Genomic DNA, 18,556 nt, shown 5'->3' with positions numbered 1-18,556 from the left:
GATCTTGTTAAGCTCCTCTTTCGATGAAGTTTTTATCTCCTCAATCGTAGCATAGCATCGTCTTTTCATGGGCCTATTCAGTTAAGGAACAAAAAAAATCGCAAGGGGCCAGGTCTGGGGAATACGATGGCTGCGGCACCATTAATGTGTTGTTTTTGGTTAAATATTCGCGCACAAGCAACGATGCGTGAGCAGGGGCGTTCACAAATCTGGGCGTTTCTGAGGGATTGCTTCTCGCAAATTGCGCATAACTTGCAGGTAATATTCTTTATTGACCGTACGACCCTTTGGCAAGAACTCTTGATACACGAAAACTGTGAGCAAAACCTTCGTTCACATTTCAAGGTAGCTTCACCATATGCCACAGTCAATATTCGGAATGCGTCCGCGCACTTAGCTTTGTTTTCACACAAAATTTATTTGTATAAATTCTTTAATCCATTTTAGGAATAAGCAAAAATCGAAGACGAATCAAAACGCGTCCAAGCAAAACAGCTGCCAATTTAGCTAAACATTCAAAATTGCCGACCGTGTCAGCATAAGTAAGGGATATGAGTACCAACATATCACAACAAAACAATCGAAAATCGAATACACATAGCTTGCGAAAATTCACAATTCGCAATAATTTTTGAACAAGCCTCGTACATATATCTTTGGGGGCTGGTGCATAAGTATATATTTTTGTACAAACACGTATACATGTACATACATATTTAGGTATTTGTTCGGAGTTATTTATTAGACGTTAGCGAACAAAGCAAATACCATAATCTGGCGAAAGAAAAACAGACTTTAAGATTGTATAGGGAAAGCAATAAGGAGATAAGACAGAAAACCAAACGAAAACACAAATGAAAACATTCGATCAGCCGGCTTTTGCAGGTGGCGCACTTGACTTCGTTTACTACGTTGCTCGTGCGGTCGTTTATACTGGTGCGCCAGCGTAGCCCGTTCAAAAGTCATCCGAGGCTTATTAAACGATATCGCTTTCAGATGCAGCTCAGTTTACTTTAAACACCGATCAAAGACGGAAAGGCCAAATTATTAAAAGTTTTAAAATATTTTGAAGCCCTCTAGTTTAGTTTTGCATATAGTTCTTACTAATAATTTTACTTTGAAACCAAAAAAAAGGCAAAAATGCAGCCAGTAAAATTTTATTTTAATTTTTTGAATCAGTCGAGTCGTGCATTATATATTTTATTGGAAGCATCGAAAATACCTTTTGAAGCGATACCTATATCAATTCTTAAAGGCAAGCAAAATTTACTAAGCCCTTATAACACGAAATATTTCCATACATTAATATTTGAAGTAAATAATACGAGTATAATGTGATAAAGTTTGTTTTCATCGATACTAGCGATGTACGATGTAGCCCAACATTGTGAAGATTCAAATAGAGATAGACACAAAGTATTCAAAATGCGTATGTTAACCACATACATTTGTATACTTCCATAGATATACATAGGTATATAACTAGTATATCCATGAGTTAACTTGCTTGCATGCGTTAAATACTAATACAAACGTTTTTAATGCCTATGTGTGTATATTGGCTTGTCGAATAAAAATAAGAATCATAGTATTATTCTAGTCTCCTGGAGCATTTCGTTATCATATACATAGTATACTCGTATATTTATTTATAAATATGTGCAGTATATAGGAAACTGGTTTGAAAAAATGCAATCAAAATCACGCTCCTTTATATACATACATATATGTATGTGTATATTTTATTTATTTATTTATTTATTCCAGGATACAAAGTACATATTACATACAAAGTATGCACCTATAGAGGTGTTACAAAACACCTGTACATAGGCCTGGTAATATTAGTTTATTATAATTAAGTACTAATCTATTAATAACAAATGTCATTTATAATTGAAAAACAAGAGAAAACATAGTATTTTTAAATATTAGTGTCTACAATCCACTCAGTTATTTTCTTTTTGCTTGCTTTATTTTTAATATTTAACATATCATACACTCAGCGGTAACATATTGTAGTATTTAATTGCTATATATTTCGAGTCTTTGTAAGACATATTTTTTTTAATCTTTGGTAACTGTAACGGTTTAGCTCTAGCCTTACCTTTATATTCATTAAATACCTCTCTACAATCGGAATAATGACTATGTTAACTCAGAAATAAATTTCTTTTTAATACCCAGTACGGGTGTTCTCTCGTTTTTATCCCACATATGATTAATTAATTTATCTTGTATTTTTATTAACAATTTTGTAACATTCTTATAACTTCCTCCCCAGGCAATAATTCCATAGTTGACTATACTATCGAATAATGCGTAATAAAGTTTTTAGTGCTTTCTTGTTCATTATATTTTTAAACTTTGAGAATATAAATAGAAAATATCTAGTTTTTTTTATGACTTCTTTGATAAGAAGATACACCTAAGTATTTACTATTATCAGTTCTTTTAATGGTCTTATCATAAATTTTTAACTCAAAACTTTCTGGAATACTGTCTTTATATGAACCGAAAGTTATGTAGTTAGTTTTTCCAACATTTAGAGTTAAGTAATTATTACACATAAAATTCCCTATTAAACTTAACTGCACATTCATTTGTGATTCAGCTTCCGCCCAAGGATCCTTAACTCGAGTTGTAGAACATGAAAAGCATTTAAAACAAGTAAGGAAGGGCTAAGTTCGGATGTAACCGAACATTTTATACTCTCGCAAAGTCAAATGGTATACTCGTTTTAGATTTCTTTGTGGATTTTGTCGCCTTGTTCTATGATGACCGATATTTTCGGTAAAAAGTCAACTATAGGTACTTGGGTCCACATATTCAGTACCTAGGGGCCTGAACAGTTTTGGTTCGATTTAGAAAATTTTTGGTCACCCGGATTTCAACTCGTCTCTTCATCCCGATCATTTATATATATATTACTTTACATCTAACTCGATTAGTTTTAGGTGATGCAAACAACCGTTAGGTGAACAAAACTATTATACTCTGTAGCAACAAGTTGCGAGAGTATAAAAAAGATTCGTAACAAAATCAAAACACGTTTGTTTATGTACCAGCACATGATTCAATTATAAACGGTTTTATCACTAGCCCAAAAACAACAATTTGTCAAAAGTGTCTTCATTCATAATGTCAAAGTCAGCCGTTCTGTTCTGTTTTTATTATTCAAAAATAATTTGTTCAAAGATTTCAAACAATGAAAATATGTTTCTTGAGTGATAACTAAATACGAATAGATTATAAATTATAACAAATCATCAATTTGTAAACAAGAAATTCATGAGAAAAACAAAAAACAGGTTTAATTAGGGATTAAAATTTTTTTTTCGTACGAAGAAAGCACGCTCTAAATTAATACAACCTAATATAATTGGATCATGATACCAGAAATGCCCTCGATGTTTTGCCACTGCTTATAGAAAAAGTAAATTTATATGATATAAAGACACTTCCTGCTACACTCGCTTCTATGGATTTTCAATGTACATTCATTTACAACAGCACGTAAACACTACATACATTTACATATATCGATGTTATTCAACAGATAATTACAACCAACTTTTCCAAATAATCAAAACATAATAAAGTTATAATAAAATCGTATCCAAACCAACCCATCTTCGCATAGCCGAATATAACAAATAACTAAAATTCGACAAACTTTGATACAGTCATGTAAATAAATTACTAATTTATCTCTTGTTGATTTTGTCTTTGACTACGTGACTTAATATATGGTACATATGTATGTACAGTTACTGTTAAAGTCACTCTCATCTCAAGTATAATCAAATTTCAAGAAATTTGTTAATTTTATTCTTTATATTTATTTTATTCTATAAAATTTTTACGATTTTTCAACTTATACTCAATTCAATGGCATACAAATAATATAATATAACTTCTTATCGTTTAAATTTAAAGTTCAAAATATGTTTAAATATGCATTCATTGTCTTAAGATCAATTTTTTAATTCTTTTTCTACATATTCATATGTATGTATGATGGAAGTACATACATTTGTAGGTTAACTCACGCAAATAACTCGTGAACTGATAAATTATTTTGTCAACAAGATTATATTAGCTATTCATTTGACATTTTTAGTCGAGAAGTAAACAAATCGAACATACATGCATACATACACATGTTTATTTCACTATGTACATACAAATATTGTTCCACCTAGGTCTATGAATTTTATAAATGCACTCGAATGTTAATTTCTTTAATCGAAAGAGTATAATGATATCAGAGTGGGTTAAGTATATGACCACTGAAATGTAGATTGATGTTGCAGTTCTGCTATAATCAAAAAGTTTGCAAAATTGCTAGTAACGGCCATTGTGAAATTATTTATGGCCGAATCTACTATATCGTAAAAGTCGGCTTACATTTCCAATTTTACCGTCCATGAAATTTCTATTGGATTAAGCCATCAAATCACAGCTGTAAAGAACACAGTTAATTTTTGTGTGGTTTTTAGTGCATGCTTAAGATATTTCAAAATAAGCAGAGCATTATTATAATTAGCAGAAAGTTAGTAAGTAATTTATTTCTTCAAACTTTTTTTATGACACTGCGCTATATTAATTTTAATGAATGTGTCATTTTACACGATATAAACTGAAATTTGTTAATATATATGTTGTAATTATCTCCGAATACCTATGTATGTACATAGGTATGTACTTGTATACACATGAAAATTCAAACCGATATTAACCAGACTCTTAGAGATAACTTGTAATAGTAGAGCAATGTATCCTTTCCAAAACAAGTAGAGGCTGTATTGCCAATGAAATTAGCTAGCTCACAAAAAGAAAACGATTTTTTATACTATCTACTTAATCCATTTGTGAAATATAAAACCAATATTCAAGTACTTATTATTATTATACCGGAGGAACTTAAATTAGGATACACCTAATTCGTTTTTACACGGTAGATTGGTTCCAAACAAAACCGTTAAAAAAAAAACGTGCAAAACAAACATTGATCATTCCCCTTGCTTTGAACAGTAAACTTGCTTGTATCCACAAAATGGGAATTCGCAAAAATCAAATCTGACCTAAAATATAAAAATTCAAAAATTGTTGTAAATGTATTCCTTAATTGATTGGTAAGGACACATAAGTACATAAATATTTATGTACTCGGGTATATACACTTCTGTAGCACTACAAATCTAAAATACATACATACATATGTACACATATAAAGATGTTAGACCAAATAACTTAATTGAGCTGAAGAAAATTTTAAAATATTTAAGTACTTTTTTATTTTTGTTGCAGGTGAACATTTAACTGGCGAGTTTCGTGATAAAGTGAGTCAATTCAAGTGCTTGCCCGTACTAAACGATGAGAACTTATCTTTGGTTGGGAGTATCACTATATTTCGACATCTAAATCGAGAGAAAATTGTGCCGGAGCATTGGTATCCACGACGCAATTTTGGTCGCAGTCGTATAGATGAATTCCTTGAATGGCAACAGCGCAATACCGCGATGGCATGCGGCAATTACTTTCAACAAAAATGGCTTTTACCTATTTTAAACAAGACATCTCCTGCCGACAAAAATGTACGTTAACATATGTACCTATAAATATATAAAAAGATCTGTTGGTTATATGATATTTAGTAATGTGCTGGACATCTGCTGTATACTATATAACAGATTTTCGACATTCTGATGAATTTCTGCCGTTGATTTTTTTAGTTATTTTTGTCTTAGAAACCAAAAGTTTGAGAAAATGTGGCGTTGACGTTTTGGAACAGTTAACGACTAGTTCCTATACCGAATAAACCCTACAAAATGCTTAGGTCGTGGTCATTGCCCAGTTTTGATTGCGAATATTATAATAATAAAAAAAAAACATGTAATTAAACGCATGTACTTTACTGTTCCATTTTTATTAACTCATATTCTCCTGTTTTTTATGTTAATTATAGATCAGTGTCTTAACAGAATGTCTAAATCAAAATTTGAAGAGCTTTGAAAACCACTTTTTAACTAAAAATAAGTTTGTCATTGGTGAGAATATTTCTTATGCTGATCTGATGGCAATTTGCGAAATCGATCAATCAAGTAAGCTACAAGTATTTTTAAAAATCAAAATATTTTATTTTAACAAATATGATTATTTGTAAGTTTGTATTGACTAACATCTGGAAATCAACATTATTATTTTTGCAGAATTTATAGGATACGATCCTTTCAATCATCATCCAAAGTTGGGTAAATGGTATGACAGAGTAAGAGAAGAGTTGGGACCGTATTATAAGAAAGTAGCAATTGAATTAGATAACAAATTAAGAACTGCAGAAAAAAAGATACCGGAAGTCATGTATCTTCAACAATAAATAAAGCTATGTATATGAAAGACACATATACGCATATTGTTTAGGTTACTTAAATTTTGTTAAATACTATTAAATTTGTATTTTAATATTTTTTGTTACAACTCTGATGCTAGTCGACGACCGACTTGTTAATTTTATCGTTATTATTAGTTATAAGAAATAAGGAATGTACTATCATACTTATACTTGAAATAACTATAAGCATTTTTTAATAAAAAAAATATAAATACAATATCTGAATATTTAACCAATGAAATTCTGACGAATGACATTATTATGCTAGAAAAAATTGAGGTTTAAGCTCATTTTTGATGTATTATTTGATCATTAAGCATTGCAATAAAACGAAACGGGGAAGGTAAAATATTCGCAGATGGCACTGCCACCTTACAGGGCCAGTCCGAGATAATTTACTGTCTTAGGCAAATGCCAAATTCTCTGACTTTTCTAAGTCTATTTTCCCTTAACATCGAATTTAAAAAAAAAAATTTATTCAGGTCATTTTATTTAAGAAGAAAAAAAACCTCATTCAAAGGTTGAAATATAAAATTCTCCCTTCGGCGTCTTAGTACATTCATCTTTTTTGTACTTTCTGTTTTTCTAAGTATTGAAATATAAAATTCTCCCTTCGGCGTCTAATATGTGCCACTAATATGTGAAATGTAAAATTATTCAAACCTTTAACAAATCTAATGTTCTTTTACCAACAGAAGCACTGATATATTATTTGTAATAACAATTCATTATTTAAAACAGTGAATCGACCTATTTACATATATTTTTGAACAAAACATTTAACTTTGATTGAAGTGAAAGGTTTTAGTACGGCAACAACGAAATTGCATCAGATGTTTAATATGTCGCTGCCGTCTTCAAAATGTTTACGAAGCCGACCAGAAAATTTCGCTGTCGTGCCGTCGTCTCTGTGTTCAGAGCATAAGTTGTAAAAAAAATTATACTAAGTCCTTAGAAAAAATCCAGATTGGGATAATTCTTAAAATTTAACAGTTGTAACGGTTGGGATATTCCCTCAAATGCTGATGTGAACGGAAAACGAAAAATTATGGCACATGAAATTGTGCTGCCAAATGCCCACAAAACCTTTGGCAAGGATGATATGTAGCGAGACTTTCTCATTTTACCTAATTTTTCTCTCATTGCCAGAAATAAACCCGCTAAAAGTATCTGAAAAAGCAGTGCGAAACGAAATTTCAAGGAATGACACAAATACTTTTGAATAACGTGCAACTAAAGCTTTTTTGCTACATTTGTTATAAATTTGAAATATATGCATTTAAAACGTTAATCATAAAATCATGATATTTTATTATGAGTTGTATTGTTTATTTGGTATAGTTTACTATTTATATATAATATTATTTTATATGATTTTGAAAAATGTTATAATATGAATAAGCGTATTTAGGACTGTATATGATACTCGGGAACGGAGGACCTTAAAATAATATGGAACAAATGCAAAATGACCAAAAGTTATTTTTAAAATACCCTCTCCATTTTCTCTTGACAGTGGAATGATGGAGAAATGTTATAAATCAAAGAGTTTCGTATTATATCAGAGATAACGAGATACCCAACTCATCTCTCACAGAGCGCAATTGCTGAACGTCAAAACCTCCTGAACTCAGGCAACTGTCAAAGTTCAGGAGGTCTGACGTTTAGCAATTTGAAAAGAAGGGACGGCCAGATTAAAATCCTACAGAAATATATGTGAACAGAGAGATTTGTTGCTGCTGTTGAAGATCACTAATAAAAATTGGAAAACAATGAAAATGAAAGAAAACGCGAAATTGAAATGTATATGATGAAATCTTTTGTGGTGTGATGCTTAGTAGTATTAATTTACAATTGAAAATTATAAAAAAACATTTATTAATTGAGAGCTAATACATTTATTCTTTTCATTTAGTATTGAAAGTTCAAAATTAATTGTTTTTATATATCACAAAATCATAAAAAGGGTTTAAATAGTATCTGCATATGTTTAGCGGAAACATGCATAATAATATTTAATCTTAATAAATGTTGGGTATATTAATTGAAATTCCCAAAAATTATTATTTTGTTCGATCTGGCTACAATGGAAAATGTTATAAAAAGCGCTAATTTTGAGGCGCTCTCACACTGGAAAGAGTTGGGCATCCCATTATCCCTGATTATACTCAACTCCTTTTATGGTGATTAGCATAAAAGCTACATATACATTTTGAAGTTTGATGAGCAACACTTTAATAGATACTATATCATACAATGCAAATTTTTACGTTATTGAAGAGATGATTATAAATTACTTTCCATAATTCATCTTCCACTCGTTTTGAATAGCACGGGAGAAATATGCCAATTAAACAATCTGTAAATAATTCTATATTTATAAGCAACTTCACATATTAAGTAATAAATATTGTACTTTTTCTATCAGTTTTATCGTAAATAATATACAGATGAGAATTATAACGGTATATTAAAAATCAAGCTCCAAATGTTTAAATACCTTGCGGTTAGAAAAATTTCTAAATTAGAACGAATGACAATAACTTTTCAAAAGCTAACGGAAGCAAAACCTTTCATGTTTTCTGTCGGTTAAATAAAAGGTCAGGAAAAAACTCACCACCGAGAAATCTAATACCAGCCCTGGATATTATTTATAAGAATTCACTTTGAATTGCTGATTATCTGTAAATCAATTTTTTGTGGACAAAATATAACACACTTACTAAAGTATAACGTAAATAAATAATCTCCCATTATAATAAGCAACAATATTTAGTGTTTGTTATTTAATACAATTTTCCTAGTATTTACAACCTCAATATATACAGAACTGTTACCACCGAAAATCTAAAATGACCGCTATTCACCCCTCAGAAAGCTACCACGAAAAGGTTTTCTACTGTGATTTATACAAATATTGCTACCCATAAGCAATATAAAGTTTCCAATCGCAATATTGCTACCAATACAGTTTCCTAGACAACATATATCGCCTGTCGAGGTGCCCTATGATTCTAATCGATATGAATTTAATCGAAATGCTTTAGGTGAATGTTTTGCTTCTCAATTTAAGCCACAGAAAAAGCTCATCGTTTGAATTTTGTTACATTATCACAGTTCGAGTTACGGTATCACAATTTCAAAAATGCAGCGTGAAGAAAAACAAATGGAAATGACACTAGATGCCATCTTAAGTAGGCTAAATGACTTAAAAATGTCCATTGGTGGGATGATACAGAAGCTTGAGACTGAGTATGAAATAATTAACTGGCCAACTTTTCTTGACAATTTCGCTATAATATCAAGTCATGTAAATATTTGTAACATTATAATACGAGGAAGGTTTAAACAAATTGTCCTCTCAGTTGACAGGGTTATCGAAAATCCTCGCTAAAGAAGTTTGTCCACCGCTGCGTAATCGGACTGTTCTTCCATTAATGCTATCACAAGACCGTGACGAGTCGTTGATAAATCTTACACAGGGACGTGTTCCTGTATTTTCACATGATATAGTACCGGATTATTTGCGTACGAAACCGGACCCACTTACTGAACAAAAGTTAATTCAAGGGGAACAAAAAGCTGCGAATCTAACCGCAGAAGCTGCCATGAAACAGGTTACACAATACAATAAAGTCGTATCTCACGTACTAGATATGGTGTGTAAAGCTCGAGAGGAATGGGAGATTGAATCATCCACCAGAGCAGGTTTGAAAACGGCCTAAAGTTTCTTTCGATGTAAAAGTAATGTTATATTTGTTATTTTTCAGGAATTCAACAAACAAGCAGTATGACAGATACTCATGCGTTGGTATCTGCCGTTGGAATGGGCAAAGGTTTAAAAGCAAATGTTTCATTAAATGTAGCAACAGGTCCAACCAATATGATGGTACCCCCACTGCGCGCTTCTGCACCTATGACTTCTGTCAGCCCAAGTGGAGTCGGTCAAATAAACAAAGCTCCCTCAGGCATTAAGACAAATATCAAGCCGGCCATGCAAGTTCATCAATTTTCACGATAGTTAATTAAGTACTTAAGACTTAAGTATAAACATATGAAGATTGTATAAAACCGATATGTGTAAGCTAATACGAGTACTAACCATAACGGGTCAACTCCGGTAACGTAAAATCGGCTATTGTGGGAACAACAACTATATTTAGGTTTAAACTTTCCCTAGTATTTATATATGGTTGTTGAAATCGAAATCAATACTGTGGTTAGGTAAACTCTGTTTCGTAAAACAATTATAATATTGGCAACCTATTCCAACACACTCAAAATTATATTTCAAAGCGCTTAAAAAATAAATGTATTTCTGTTTTAATTCATTTTTGTGAATATTTTTCTGTCCAAATTTTGATCCAAATAACAATACAAAAACAAAAAAAAACATATATTTTAAAATATTTATTTTTTTGAAAACGGTTCCTGGCATTCTCTCTACGTATACGGCAAAGTAATACATATAACCTACTGGAACTTGATTGTCATGGCTTTTTACACTACCCGGGTTGACGATAATGGTAATGAAATAGAACGTCGCCATTCGGCGCGTAGCTTGGCGATTTCCTTGAGTGCTAGCAGCACCAGCACTAACACGTCTCGCGTCAATTTGAGTTCTCGAAGTTGCGAGACGAAGGCTAGCGTAAGGTAATAATTCATGGAAATTGTTTCCTCAAAAAGGACAAGTATATAAATATGAATGTGAGTTTTCTTTATCATTTTAAGACACATAAATCCTGCAGCTTTTATTGAAAAAACACCAGATCAAAGTGAGACTAGTAGTATAAACGATGAAAGTAAACTACAACCACCATCAGAAAATCAGAGCGATATTGTGCCACCTTTGGATTTACAGTCTGAAGATAACTATCCTACTACACGTGACTACACCTTCTCTTATCGCAAACACTGCGAAGCAGCTAAAATTGTTTTAAAACCAGACTTAGCCTATGAAACATGGTTATCTGCCAAAAGGTCTCGATATCTCTACACTAAAGAAAATTTATTTTACTTAGTTTTTTATTTACTGACGTTTTGATAGGAAGCTTATTTCTGATGAAGCTGCGCGACGCCGGAAATCAGAAGAGCAGAAACGCAAGGAACAAGAAGCAAGAAAACGTCTTTCAGAAGAAAAGTTTCAACAGTGGTTGAAAACAAAATCAAGACAAACTCGTTCTCATGAAATAATCAAAACACATGTTGAACTGGAAGAAAAACCATCAAAATCTCAAATTATCGATGAAGAAGCACAAGCTAAACTGGAGGCTTGGGAACGCACAAAACAAATAGAGGAGGAACAACGTCGTAATATTAAGAAGAAAGAAGAAGAACGACGTCGGGTTATGGAAGAACAGCGACGGCAAATGGCCGCGGAAGCATGGAAGAAATGGTTAGCTGAGGTGGATAAGAAGCCTCGACCGGTGCCGCTTAATCGAGGGATATTCACGTTACGTGGGACTATATCCGATATTTTCGTTAACCCGAACGAGTGGCAAAGTACAATTCCAATAGAGGAAGACTGATACTTTGTATTGAAATACCACAGGTTTTATTTAATTAATTTGTAATTCAATAGTGTTTATATATCAACTTTAATGAAATACTTGGAAACTGAAATGTTCTAGAGTTACAAAATTTTGCGATGTGGTATTATATATATATATTCACTTATAAATTGCATATCGTACATTTGGACGGACTGTACGGATTTTATCAGAGAAAGTAAATGTATTATTTCCTCATGCATTTTCCGTATTATAATATTCGAACTAACTATTTTTTTTGTTCCGTCGCTATAGAAATTAAAGCCATTTGTATTTTTTAGGAAAATAAAAAGGAACAATAACGTATAGCAAAGATTAAGGTAATTAAGAATTGTTTATCTACATAAATAAAATATGAAACATTATTATTAGGTTATTCTGTATTTACAGTGAGAACAGAGTCGTTCCGAGGCACCTGGTGATCCTAGCATATCGCTCCATTCGATATACTTTGTTTGCGCTTTTTACTTTGGTTTATAATATTATATTATATCGCCTTTCAGGTTTATTGTTCATAAGAATATTTCAGAGAGGCTATTTGTACGCAATAAAATAAGGCAAATATACACTTACCTTCTTCGGATATTGTTAGTAATAAAATTGGCAAATCAGTAATTTTATATACACTTTTATATGTATGAATATAGTTATGTTTGTATTAAACAGCCATTTCCATTGAAATTTTCGGATACGGATTGTAGTTGATAACTTCAAAATCCTTAAAAGTGAAATCTTCAATGCATTTTAACTCACGCTTAATAAGTAATTTAGGAAACGCCCTAGGTTTTCGTGTTAACTGTTCTGTTAGCGCTTCAATATGATTATTATAGACATGTGCATCACCCAAAGTGTGGACGAAATCCCCTGGCCGGAGATCAGTAATATGAGCAATCATGTAGGTAAGTAAAGCGTACGAGGCAATATTAAATGGTACACCCAATCCCATGTCAGCACTGCGTTGGTATAATTGACAAGATAACTCTCCATTGGCAACAAAAAATTGTGTAAGGCAATGACAAGGTGGTAGAGCCATTTGAGGAATATCGACTGGATTCCAAGCAGACATTATAATACGTCGATCATTTGGATTGTTTCTGACTGTGTCAATTACTTGCTGAAGTTGATCTATACCCTCATCTTTGTAAGTGTCCTTGCAATTTCTGTACTTGGCCCCAAAATGACGCCACTGAAAACCATAAACTGGGCCTAGATCACCTTCTTCTCTGTCGGAAAACCCACATTTGTCTAAGAACTCACGATTACTGTTTCCATCCCATATGTGAATATTTTTTTCTTGAAGTATTTTAGCGTCTGTTTGACCATGAACAAACCACAGCAATTCTTCAGCGACCGCACGCCAGAATACTCGCTTTGTAGTTAATAATGGAAAACTATTTCGGAGATCGAAGCGCATTTGAGCACCAAAAACTGATTTCGTCCCAACACCAGTTCGATCCGATCGATCCACACCTGCAATAATCAGACTGAATTCATGTTTGGGAAATGAAATGGACTCAATTTACCATTAGTAATAATTCTTTTAATAAGGTCCAAATATTGTTGCTCGTCCTGATTTATTTCAGAAGCACTCTGGTTTAATATATTGGAGTCACCGCTCATTTTTAATATATTGGCTTGTGGTAATTGATATATCTGTTTCAAATTGGGCGAAACCGTTCTTTGCTTTAATAACGAACTGCTTAAAAAAAATATGAAACAACACGACTAAAGGCGCGTTAACTACACTTTTGGCGCTATCCAACCTTCCAGGGTTTCCAAGTCTCAGTAAATATATAATAAGTAAAATACATAAAATCTAATTCTACTAAATTGTAGCAAAAGTTACAAAACATATATTTTTACTCATATTTATTATAGGCGAGTTTTATTTGACCAGCACCTTAATATATATGTTAGTTATATACTAACTAACTAAAGGCATTGCTAGTTTTTGTTCATTCACAATAGTTGGCAATAACGATGACCTTATTTTGACATATGAAAATGTAAACAAACTACACTTACATATGTTATGTCAGTTATGACGGTCAATTACTTGTCAATTCCTAAACACTCCTGATTTATTTCTTAACTTACATTTCAAATCTGTCAGTGCCTATCCTCATAGATAAAATGATCCAAAACTCCTCTCTTTGCCTTCAGAGAGAGCTCATGAAATTTCAGTGCTGCCAAAGCAAACCACACTCACACACACACACTTCATAGTATAAACAGAGAACGTATATCATATTTTACGTTCTCTGGTATAAAAAAGAAATAAGATTCATGTTTAGGTTATTTAAAACTTGTAGCAGAGAACGTAAAATACAGAGAAGGTCCAACTACGGACCAGCGTGTGAATTGTCAAAACCTAACAAAATGCGATGAGCGTGTTTCACCACAGTCGGCTCGGAAGGAGAAATTTTAACAGTGGCGAGTGAACAGAGCTGAGCTTGTATGAAAATTATGCTCAGAAGTTTGCATTGATATTACAGCCGCATGTTAGCTTATATTTTTATACGTTTATATGCAATCATAATTTAATATATTTAAATAGTAATATATGCCAATCACACCTTTCATGATTTAAAGCTTACATACATACATATGTATGTACTTATGTAAGTACAATTCAAATTCAAATCAAGTTATTATCATTTATCAGTAATAACATTTGCGCGCACTGCTCTATATGTACATACATACATATGTGCTTATGACATTGCTACACAAATAATGGATACACAAACCTACATTCATATATTCGTAAATATGTCACTCGCAAAAACTACAAACTTGTTCTACAAAAACAACAATCGTCACAAGTCAATATGTCAACCAAATATGCGAAGCCCAAATTTATAGTAAATCACACAACAACAACATTTTCATTCATGAACGCAGGCGTACTTTTAACAAGCAACCTCGCTTCATTCATAAAAACAGACAACCTCTCATCTCCGCGAGCATGCGTTTGCCCACAAGCTTCTTTTCGCGACGATAGCAAAAGCTAAAAATCATAAATTGAACAAATTTCTGATATTCCCTCTGAAAGGGAAAACTTGCAACCACGCAAGCCCACAAAACACAGAAAAAATTGACAAAACTGGCAACAAAGCTTTTGTCGATTTAAAATATTTTACAATTTTAAAATATTTTTCCGTGTCTCACAAAAATCTGCGTCAATATGTATGCATGCTCATATATAAACATACATATTTACGATCATTAGTGGGCAAAGCTGTTAGAGCGGCAAGGGAAGCGATGACAATCGGCGGCCGTTCGTTAATATTTTTTCGGCACAGCTCGGATTTTCTACCAACAACACAATCTTGTGACGCTTTGTCGTCGCGTCAGTCAGCGACACAGTGACTCTGTGACAAGAAAACAAAAAACGTGAGCTTCGGCCATTGGTTGTTCAGGGCAACGGAGATTTCGCATGAAACAATGAGTGTACATACTTACACACATATGTTGCATGTAGACAAATTAATAATTATAAAGGGTACTTCCATATTTGTTTACATGCACACATAATTATACATATATAATGTATAAGAATATTTGCGACGGCTTGGTATTTTCTTATGGGGTTATGTCAAGCAAGAGGTGTACAAAATCAAACCCAGAAATCTGACTGAACTGAAGCGGTCCATTAAATAGATAATTGAGGCAATCCCGAATTAGGTGTCGCATATGCGTAGTTAAGTATGGAAAAATAATTAATTGTTTAAATAAAATAAAATTTTCTATACAATAAAACAAAATATATGTAATGCATTGACTAAAAAGAAATTTATTGCGGTTTAATTTTGTAGCACGATTCGTTAGCCACCCTGTATAGGCAGAATATCTTCAAATTATATGTAAAGTCGTTTGCGCATTACATTTCTTATCATTGAAATTAGCATTATTTTTCTCAATTAACATTGAAAATGCTCAATTCTGCTATTTTTCAGTCCCCTGATGTTAATTGTGGACATTTGGTGAAACACGCTCATCGTTTTCAGTACCCCTTCCAAATGTGGTGAAACATGCTCATCTTTTTCAGTTCCCCTGCGAAGCATGAAATATTTTGCTAATGGCCGCACTGTGAACCTTCTCTATGATATACGTTCTCTGCTTGTAGGTGTTTTGAAATATTAAAATATTTTGTCAAATTTAGTTTTAAACGATAATTTTGAAAATCTTTTGTGATTAAAATATACATGTACATAGAATTAGACGTCATATAGGATATCTAGATTGTTAAACTAATTTTAATTATGTATATTTTTCTGTGAAATGGAAACCGAAAAATACCCAAGAAATACATTAAAAAATCTTAAAACTTATTTCTTTCCTTAGTCGCACCACTGTCAAATGCTATAAAAAATGTGGACTTTCACAGCACTCTCTCGAATCAAGGAGTTTCGGATCATTTTATCCATGCCTATCCTCTTGTTTTGTTTCTGATAACATTGATTTTCGTGACATCCAAAACTGATAGAAATTGACGTTTCGAACGTCAAACCAACAATATCTGAATTCACGACACCTAGTACGTTTTTTATTGGTTTTAATTCTCTACAATACCCCTGAATATTTTACTTTCACGAGTTTACTTATCTTTATTTCAATAGAGGAAAAGATAATAAATCACAAAATGTCATAAATATTGAGTTTATGTAAAAAAAATGCAGATATTTTAAGAGGATTTACAAAACGTAATTTAACACCATAAAAAATGCGTCTTTAATCGGTCGATACTGTGACATAAATCTTTAAAGTAAGCTTAAGTGTAAACGCATACAAATAAATGTTTACCAATTTTTCTTTTTCATTGCAAAATAAAAGCTAAAATAACAGAACTAATTGTAAACATTAATAGAATTGCTTCCAAATTTATTATTTGCAAGTTTTGTCACATTAGTAAACAGCTGAATCGAATATTGATTTAGTGTATGTTCAAAACGACGAAAATCCTTTCAGATTCTGTGAAACCATTGAAAATCAGAATTGGTTTGCAATCCAGACAATCAAGCATATCTGTCTTGGATTCTACAACACCCCTGATAAGTATTGTATATAATATTATTATCGTTAGATCCAAGAATGGTAGAAGAAGGCTTCTAATTATAGAAAGTCTTTTATTATTATTACAACTTAAGTGTCCATTATGGCCGAGTCACGTACAACTCCCCCCACTTTAACTTAAAGGCACAAACAAGCACCGACGCAAAACCGTGTCCCGAACCAGCTGATACGACCTATCTTATGAGAGCGCAACGTAAATGATCAGTCGACACTGCTTCTACCGTCCACTTCAACAGACCGTACGGTAGGATATTGCCCTTTTACATTGGGACTCAAAAGAGTCTCAAACCAGTTTATTGTGGGCGAGGGGACGACGAGGAAAGACGAAGGGACCGTGCCACTTGTGTTCAGGTAGCAGCTCACTGCTACCCCTTTCAGTATTCCTTTTCTCTTTCAAATCCTTTGAATGGTTGCAAGAGCGCTCGGTTTCAAATGAATTCGATCGCAAATTTGAATTCTGTTATCTATTTTTTGTATGTAATATGCAAATATGTATGCATAGAATAATAGAAATATTTTCAAAAATTGTAAATAAGGAGAAAATTAAGATATAGATTATGGAGTAAAGAAATTATGAATTTTTAATACTTAAAGATTAGGAAATTCCTATTATAAATTTGGCCTTGAAAATATTAGTAGCGGATATTTAATACATTCTTGTGGATTAGGGAATTCCCGTCTTTAGTATTTCTTTGAAACTATTTAGCGGGTAGGTACTTGTATTATGCATATTGTTCTACCATATTCATGGTAATTCATTGCAAGCAAAATGTGTGACCATCACTCAACATACAAATGAAATACGCAGCACGCAGTGTTGCGCCGTCGAACCGCACAAATATTTACGAACATTTTGTGAAAAGGAATGCAGAAAAACTAGACTCGAGTTGCTGGACTCTTTTTGACCGTGTGAATGCACAGAGCGACACCAAAAGAGAATTTGAAAAAAATGAGACTCTTTTGAGTCCTTCGACGCCTGGTCACAATTTTTAATTAGATATTCTTGGGATAATTCCATCGTTACTGCGAGCCCTTGAAATAGTCATCTCGATTATTATTATTATTAAGAATAAAGTTAAACGATGTTACTAGCACTAAATTCAATTTTAGAAGTAAAAGGCCTACTTCATCATGGTATAAGGTACTTCATGCTAATGTCAGCCTTTTCAATATAAAAATTTCGTAAAGAAAGGAGGAATGGCCAATCCATATAAAACTTTAGCTTCGCTTTGCGTCAGACATTTGTTTTGACAGAAAAGTTCGATGTGAACTTTTGTATGAGTATGTTCATATAAAAAGTTATCGGTGCGAAGCTAAGCAAAATGTGTGTAAAGCGAGGAAGGTTAGACGCTATCGCTAAATTAAAACTGTAGAGACTTACTTACGACATATCTTTATTTTAATAATATTTGTAACAACAGTTTCTTATAATTAAAACTGTGTTCTTGTGACTACGTAGTGCACGCGCTCCATGACGTCTGCATCGTGGCCATGGACAAGGATGAAATGATGCGAGTCTCTTTGAATCGAGAGA

At 32.6% G+C, this 18,556-nt stretch overlaps 4 protein-coding genes across 4 annotated transcripts; 3 read left to right on the top strand and 1 right to left on the bottom strand.

The window, feature by feature from the left end:
• Nucleotides 1–995: 995 nt before the first annotated feature.
• Nucleotides 996–6,638, top strand: GstT4 (Glutathione S transferase T4). The gene is made up of 4 exons (XM_014230498.3): nucleotides 996–1,255; nucleotides 5,314–5,600; nucleotides 5,972–6,107; nucleotides 6,216–6,638. The coding sequence occupies exons 1-4, from the start codon at nucleotides 1,141–1,143 to the stop codon at nucleotides 6,380–6,382; spliced, it is 705 nt and encodes a 234-aa protein (XP_014085973.3). The 5' UTR covers nucleotides 996–1,140; the 3' UTR covers nucleotides 6,383–6,638.
• Nucleotides 6,639–9,422: 2,784 nt separating this feature from the next.
• MED8 (mediator complex subunit 8) lies at nucleotides 9,423–10,728 on the top strand. The gene is made up of 3 exons (XM_014230573.3): nucleotides 9,423–9,707; nucleotides 9,763–10,105; nucleotides 10,168–10,728. The coding sequence occupies exons 1-3, from the start codon at nucleotides 9,543–9,545 to the stop codon at nucleotides 10,416–10,418; spliced, it is 759 nt and encodes a 252-aa protein (XP_014086048.1). The 5' UTR covers nucleotides 9,423–9,542; the 3' UTR covers nucleotides 10,419–10,728.
• Nucleotides 10,729–10,791: 63 nt separating this feature from the next.
• Nucleotides 10,792–12,148, top strand: LOC138855595 (coiled-coil domain-containing protein 34-like). The gene is made up of 3 exons (XM_070110077.1): nucleotides 10,792–11,050; nucleotides 11,129–11,377; nucleotides 11,445–12,148. Exons 1-3 carry the CDS (start codon nucleotides 10,890–10,892, stop codon nucleotides 11,923–11,925), a joined length of 891 nt encoding a protein of 296 aa, XP_069966178.1. The 5' UTR covers nucleotides 10,792–10,889; the 3' UTR covers nucleotides 11,926–12,148.
• Nucleotides 12,149–12,558: 410 nt separating this feature from the next.
• On the bottom strand, nucleotides 12,559–13,708 carry Ts (Thymidylate synthase). The gene is made up of 2 exons (XM_014230570.3): nucleotides 13,470–13,708; nucleotides 12,559–13,416 (listed from the first exon to the last, which is right to left on the bottom strand). The coding sequence occupies exons 1-2, from the start codon at nucleotides 13,564–13,566 to the stop codon at nucleotides 12,605–12,607; spliced, it is 909 nt and encodes a 302-aa protein (XP_014086045.3). The 5' UTR covers nucleotides 13,567–13,708; the 3' UTR covers nucleotides 12,559–12,604.
• Between the last annotated feature and the right edge of the window lie 4,848 nt (nucleotides 13,709–18,556).

This window comes from Bactrocera oleae, chromosome 5 (assembly GCF_042242935.1).
Source record: "Bactrocera oleae isolate idBacOlea1 chromosome 5, idBacOlea1, whole genome shotgun sequence".
Lineage (NCBI taxonomy): Eukaryota > Metazoa > Arthropoda > Insecta > Diptera > Tephritidae > Bactrocera > Bactrocera oleae.
This window is presented reverse-complemented; position numbering and strand designations above follow the sequence as displayed.

Bases quoted from the DNA above. Each gene is read 5' to 3' on its own strand.
- GstT4 (XM_014230498.3), top strand. From the start codon at position 1,141: ATGCAGCCAGTAAAATTTTATTTTAATTTTTTGAATCAGTCGAGTCGT. The intron at 1,256-5,313 runs GCAAGCAAAATT...TTTTTGTTGCAG, and splicing joins ACCTATATCAATTCTTAAAG to GTGAACATTTAACTGGCGAG. The intron at 6,108-6,215 runs GTAAGCTACAAG...TTATTTTTGCAG, and splicing joins TTGCGAAATCGATCAATCAA to AATTTATAGGATACGATCCT.
- MED8 (XM_014230573.3), top strand. From the start codon at position 9,543: ATGCAGCGTGAAGAAAAACAAATGGAAATGACACTAGATGCCATCTTA. The intron at 9,708-9,762 runs GTAAATATTTGT...TTGTCCTCTCAG, and splicing joins TCGCTATAATATCAAGTCAT to TTGACAGGGTTATCGAAAAT. The intron at 10,106-10,167 runs GTTTGAAAACGG...GTTATTTTTCAG, and splicing joins TGAATCATCCACCAGAGCAG to GAATTCAACAAACAAGCAGT.
- LOC138855595 (XM_070110077.1), top strand. From the start codon at position 10,890: ATGGCTTTTTACACTACCCGGGTTGACGATAATGGTAATGAAATAGAA. The intron at 11,051-11,128 runs GTAATAATTCAT...TATCATTTTAAG, and splicing joins GAGACGAAGGCTAGCGTAAG to ACACATAAATCCTGCAGCTT. The intron at 11,378-11,444 runs GTCTCGATATCT...ACGTTTTGATAG, and splicing joins ACATGGTTATCTGCCAAAAG to GAAGCTTATTTCTGATGAAG.
- Ts (XM_014230570.3), bottom strand. From the start codon at position 13,566: ATGAGCGGTGACTCCAATATATTAAACCAGAGTGCTTCTGAAATAAAT. The intron at 13,417-13,469 runs GTAAATTGAGTC...TGATTATTGCAG, and splicing joins TAAAAGAATTATTACTAATG to GTGTGGATCGATCGGATCGA.